This window comes from Acanthopagrus latus, chromosome 15 (assembly GCF_904848185.1).
Source record: "Acanthopagrus latus isolate v.2019 chromosome 15, fAcaLat1.1, whole genome shotgun sequence".
NCBI classification, from domain to species: Eukaryota; Metazoa; Chordata; class Actinopteri; order Spariformes; family Sparidae; genus Acanthopagrus; species Acanthopagrus latus.
In genome coordinates this window covers 16338775-16344962 of record NC_051053.1, presented here as the reverse complement: position 1 = coordinate 16344962, position 6188 = coordinate 16338775, and the positions used below count along the sequence as shown (strand labels likewise).

The following is a 6188-nucleotide window of genomic DNA, read 5'->3' as shown; positions in this document are numbered from 1 at the left end:
GGGTCGCCGATCGAGGCATAAAGAAAATGAGTGGCAGACAGTGTTGCTGGGTAAAGACTCAAACGCCCTTCGAAAAATCCTTCCTGAATGACTTTACTGGGTTGTGTACTGTCTCCACTACACACCAAATCCAGTATTTTTCCATCAAGTAGCGCGCTGGACCACGTGACCACAAAGGAGAGAGAGCGAGAGAGAGAGGGAGAGAAAAAAACGCTGTCATGTTTGCATCCTCAATTGACAGCGGTGCACACTGTACACGGCTCCCAATTAGCACAATAAACACACAATTTCCCCACATTTTGTTGCCTCCTCCGTCACTTGACACCACATCTACGAAAGTCCGGACGCTTACTTTGTTACTGTCGCCCATTCGGGAAACAGATTCTCCTCCAGGTCGTTTTTCTAACCCCGTGCGTTCATGATCATGTAACCACTCCCACTCGTGGCTGGTGGAAAATTACCAGCTTACAAGCAACAGGCAAATGAATGGTACTTGCGGTTCATCACATCGCTCAGCTCAAAAAGTGTAACCTGCGTAACACGGCCGTCTTGTTTTTCGCGGTGTATCACAGTAAAAGTAGGCGAAGCTCCACAGAGAGTCTAAAGTGGACGCAGAATCATCACTTTTATACCTCGCACTGTGCGCACGTGCGTGAGTGCCACGCTGCATTTACATTAATGGAGGTAATGTATAACTTGACCCGCAAAGGAATAGCAATAAACAGCGGTCGCTTACTTATTCGCTATTCTGATAAGCGGAGTCATGTACAAGTCCACTCTGCATGGGAGTCTGCCCTCTTTTTCTCTCCGGGCGGAGTAGTCGCGTGGGCGCTTGAGCGAATTGAAATAAACAGACAGGCCGCTCGTCCAATGGGGCATCAACGAGGAAGTCTCCGGCGAACCCGCGGCCAATCGCGGCGCGCTGTGGGCGTGAGCCCAGTCCAAACTTTACGCGGCGCCATCGGCTGAAAACTAAACCGAGATGGAATCTCCCAGTCTGAACCGGTTTCAACCGGTTGCGAGTTAGTTGCTTTAGAGAGGAGAGGAGGCGCAGGCACACAACCTCTACACCGCCCCGCTGGAAAATTATTAGAGTAACGAATTAATTAGTGAATCAAGGTTTACTTTGTTTCGTAAAATGTATCGGAGTGACATATTGCTGGGTTTGCCGTGATAGTAGTTTTGGAATCCACATCAGTGGTTCTTACCAGCCAGACATCACTCACTCACTGCTGGAGCTGGAGATAGTCAACGCTGCAGAAATAGGAAATCCTTTCCAATCAACAGTGATACTGAAGTACTCACTAGATCTTGTAGCTTCCTTGGCAAACGCCACTCTTTTCAGTCAGAGCCTTGGACTTTAGGTAGGTAACTGGAGTGAAGTGCAAAACCTGCCATGCTGTGATGAATGTTTCTTGGCTTTACCTGTGACAGGAATAAAATGCATTTTTTCTATGTGGGTATTAAGTTGCGCTATCTCGTAGTTTGCATAGCCTTGCCACAGTGCTCCTGGGAAGCCACGCTAATTCAGAATGTAATAGCATCAGTGGGGATCACGAAATAGCCTTCGACTGTCCGCTAGCTAGCTTTGGCCACTTTGCAAGGATTAGCTAACGGTGGCTGTCAAGAGAAAGTGCTTTAACTTAACCGAACTAAATGTATAACTAACCGAAGCTGCATCTAGTAGGGCTACGTGCGACACTGCAGATGAATAAGTAGCCAAACGCGGTGTGATTAAATCCGTGCCTCTCCCACCACAGCAGCATCACCCGTGTGCGTGATGAGAGCGGATGTCAAGTTGATGTTGCTAGGTGCTTAGCAGCGGCTACTGTTAACTTTATCTCTGCGTAATGTAAAGCGGTTGTGAATGCCAGTCTGTTGGGGCAGACCACTGCCAGTCTATCCCGAGCGTAACCGCAGCACAAAGCGTCAAGTTCCCTAAACAGCGTTGCTAAATGACAGTGAGTAAAAATGCATGTATGGGCTGGTATCCTCGGTGGGAGTGGTTGTAGTCGGCGCTGAAGAACCACATGTGAACTGTTTGTGCGACACACTGCTAACAGCTAGCTAGGAATATAGCGTAACGGCTACCGAATCTTAGCATGTTTACGAGGTGCGCTAGCTCCGCGCGCATGCTGTTTACGTTAGCCGCATTACACATAACGCGGGTCAGCTGTCAACATAGTTGTCAGCTGCATTCATTATTCATGTTTTTTTTCTTAAACGACGGCTGCTCACTACTTGTGTCGCGGTCGGTGTTTGGAGGAGTGAGCTTCGTCACTTGCAGATGTAAACAACGTGACGTCGCCCAGTATATCCGGCACGTGGGTCGGATAACCTTCTTAATATGGTCGCAGAAAGAAGTGCTTGATTAGTAGATCAGAGCAGGCAATATGGACGGACTGAGCTCCCCAACCCGCTTATTTCTAAGTTGAATCTATTGTTTGTTTAAGCCAACGGGGAATGTCATTGACTTAGGTGATATGAATGGTGTGCTCAGCTGTTTTCTAATCAATATTAACCCATTTCAATGCAAGCTAGTGTGGTGCCAGTCCGGTAAAAGCACTCCTGCGCCCAACAAATTAAGGAAACATGATGTTTTGCACATTTTTACTGTCACAGTCTAGTGTTACCAGCCACTGGTTGTGATAATTGAGTTAATTTGTCTTTGCAAGTCTGGACTCCTGGGATAGGCCACAGCACTGTGTCCAAATTATTCAGCTGAACTCATAACGCTTTACTTCCCTTTGTATACCTTTTTGAACAGTGACAGGCTTGTGACACCATGTGCTTTACTTCTTAAAATGACAGCTCAGTGGTGGATCTAGGGGGATTTTTGTTTAGTGGTCAGCTGTTGGGAATTGTTTCTAAACACACGGTTCACATGACTTTGCCTGTTGAATGTGTTTTGTGCACTCACAACCCCTCCCACTGCTGTCCTTGTTGCAGAGCTCTATGCCAGCAATTATGACAATGTTAGCAGACCATGCAGCACAGCAGCTGCTGGACTTCAACCAGAAACTGGATATCAACCTGCTGGATAATGTGGTGAACTGTCTATATCATGGAGTGGGACCACAGGTATGCTGTGAAGCATGTACACATGCTTTATAGGCCATCTGAAAGTATGTTGTTATGTCTACCATGTTTATACTTTCTGATTAACAAGTTGTGTTATTTCATGCCACAAGACCTCTTTATCTAGATCTGTCAGGTAGGCTATTTAGTCCTTATATCAGTAAATGCCCCGAGTGATCTGATCACAAGTGGATAGCTCTAAGTACAGGTGTGAATGCCCGTCAGACCACATTCGGAGGTGGCCTAGTCCACATGTGACTGCATTCTTTAAGCAGTGTATACTCACAAGTATCCTGGGCCACACTGAAGGACCACCTACTCAACTGATGTCCTCTGTAACAACAAGAAGCCACAAGGACTGGCAGAATGGATTACGCACTGTTTCATTTTCATATGATTCACTGTAATGTAAGCTACAGGTTGGGGCCCCCTTAGCCTGCCAGTGTTGGCAGCAGATGTTTATAAGAACACTGTTTAACTAACCGTTGTACTTGTAATTGAAATAACCCCCCTAAGAGTTGCTAAGTGAGGAGAAACTTAACAAGCTCTGAGACAATGCTCTGCTTCTTATAATTTTGGCGATAAATGCAGAATTTTGTGTGAATCTTAACTATTCACATAAAATGTATGAAAGATCACAACATTTTATAGACAGTAAACAGGTCAAATTTTAAAAATGCATTAAACTGTAGCCAATTTAGGCAACTTCTCTGATGCCCTTGGAAAGTCTTCGGACCCCAGTAAAAAAAAGATCACTCAATTTTGTGAGTTGCTGAGTTAGGAGGAACGCTATAAATGTTGTCAACAGCACACTATTTTGGCTTTCTTCCTAATTCGACAAACGCTATACATGATATTTCTTTCCTTGGGTAAGAAACCATCATTGTATGTGTTCATTTGCATATAGAGCGGGAAAGTGAGATCTGGTCACAACAAGTTACTCAAGACTTGTGGTGAGATGCACGCTAATGTCCAGGGGTGAACTGACAGGCGTGAAGCTGTCCACTTGTGATCGGATCACTCAGGATGGATCTTGATACCAAATGTGACCAGCCTCTAGGAGTAACAACCTGATCGTTACAGCACAGACAAGCCTACTGTTGCTCTGTTTTGAAATGCATTTGCAAGTGTCTTTATGGTACCTCAGTGTTCAGTCTAAAGTGTCATTCATATTTGTATTACAGCAAAGAATGGCACAAGAAGTGTTAACACACTTAAAAGAGCACCCAGATGCATGGACGAGAGTGGACACCATCCTCGAGTTCTCCCAGAACATGAACACCAAAGTAAGCCAACTCTAGTCCAAAAAGCATTGAAGGAAAAACACTGACTTGTGCTTTGAGGAAGTGTACTCTATCACATTAACAATTTGCAGTATAAAAAACAATAGCGGGCCACAATGGGTTACTGACAACATGCTTTGAATTATATAAAATGTGCTATTTAATGGATCTTTTCATTGAAAGCAGCTTTATGTATTGTGAGTGCATATTGTCGGTGCAAGTGGACCCAACCGAAGTTGAATACACAGTCCCGGTGGTATTTGTACTATGCCCTAACTCTAGAGCTATGCAGGACCTCCGGCTTCTGATAAAATGAATTCTGTTGGATCAGAACATACCAGATAAATATAGTGTCAGCAGCAACGCTGGTCTGTGTTTCACTGATCCCTCTACAAATGTACATTTTGATCAGTCATCAAGAAGACATTAACATTTTTGTTAGGGAACAATCTAGTGAATCAGATAGTTGTATCATGAGTTAAAAAATTGTTGCTCCTGTTTTGTCAGTTTAAACATAGTTTTGTACAACCTGCAGGCTTCACTGCAAATGAATTAAACAGGACTAAAATGCAGGACAAGTCCAACCCATTTTTGGATCTGCGTCAAGTAGAAAAGTAGAGTGAGCTGCCTCAATCCCCTTAATAGTCAGAAACATGGGCATAACTGTTACTGTAACTGTAACTCGGATTTGGTGCATCAGTGTTGCAAGATACAGTGAGTTAAAGTAAAATGAATATAAAGAAATCACAGTAACTTGAGCTGCAGGCAATAGCATTTTGACTAAGTGAACTCTTGCAGTGCATCATCAAGGTCAGCAACATATCACCCTACCGTTTCATGTCATAGATTAAACTGGGGCAGGGCCCACAGCATGCTTTCTGATCAGTTATTTGAGTTATATTGGTTATCAGAAAATATCATCTCTATTTATCAAATTAATAGCAGGAATAGAATGATTATCTGTAAATCATTGACATCTATACATCCATCATCTGTTTTATCATGTCCTCAGTCGGGGTTGTGCCCCTCCTGTGCAGCCGATAAAGTAAACGGCCTGTGAATAGTGAAACCAGTGATTCAGTCTTCAGATCCATTCAAGGATTCACAATCCTGACAACACAAAATTGACTATGAAACTTAAAATAATCAAGCCTATCCCATAAACCTTACATTTATAATGGAAAATGAGTCAATGCACTGAGTAGTAGTGCAGTGCGCAATGCACCCAAAACTTCCTCAAAGTACACAATATGAAATCTGCCTTTTTTTTTTTTGCTTGCCTGTAAGATTGCTTTTAACACTGACATTCATTACTAATGTCTAAGTTGATGTATCAACAGTACTTTTTTCTAGTTTTAAATTTGTAATTTGACAAACAAAAAAAAAATAGGGTCATTAGAGGAAAAGAGGGAACAAAAGGTAAACACCTCTTGAATTCTACATTTATCTTGTTTCATTATTTTAAAAAGTGCATAATTTTGGAGCACTTTGAGCATTTGGCTTTTTCTTAGTAACTACTGTTATATTTGAAAAAAATGTAATGAATTCAAGCTGTGACTATTTGATATTAATCACAATGTTCCATTATGTTTATGGCTTGTAATAGGAAGAAAAGGGGTGTGTCATCCTGTGCCTCATGACACAGCTAGGCTTTGACGGCAGGCCTCCACAAGGTCTACCCTTTTTAAATTCCCTTTGACTGAATTCTGTTCATGCGTTTCTATTGCATCTGTTTCATTGGACAGAGGGAGGGTGCAGGCTCCAGTCAGTAGGATCCATTGTAGAAAGACTATCTGTTGATGGCTTAATTTCACCTGTAGGGATCAT

The 6188-nt window shown here is 43.0% G+C and overlaps 1 protein-coding gene across 6 annotated transcripts in view; it reads left to right on the top strand.

Moving 5' to 3' along the window:
- The first annotated feature begins 352 nt into the window (after positions 1-352).
- Positions 353-6188, top strand: part of xpo1b (exportin 1 (CRM1 homolog, yeast) b) — a 29069-nt gene continuing 23233 nt past the window's right edge. For 2 of the 6 annotated variants that reach the window (XM_037122955.1, XM_037122956.1), the window contains exons 1-3: positions 353-684; positions 2950-3081; positions 4263-4364. In XM_037122955.1, the coding sequence (XP_036978850.1) occupies positions 487-684; positions 2950-3081; positions 4263-4364 (432 nt within the window). In that variant the 5' untranslated portion in view covers positions 353-486. Of the gene's footprint in view, positions 685-941; positions 1365-1826; positions 1962-2456; positions 2479-2949; positions 3082-4262; positions 4365-6188 lie in introns of those variants that run through there. The other 4 variants (XM_037122961.1, XM_037122958.1, XM_037122957.1 and 1 more) reach the window with 4 other exon arrangements.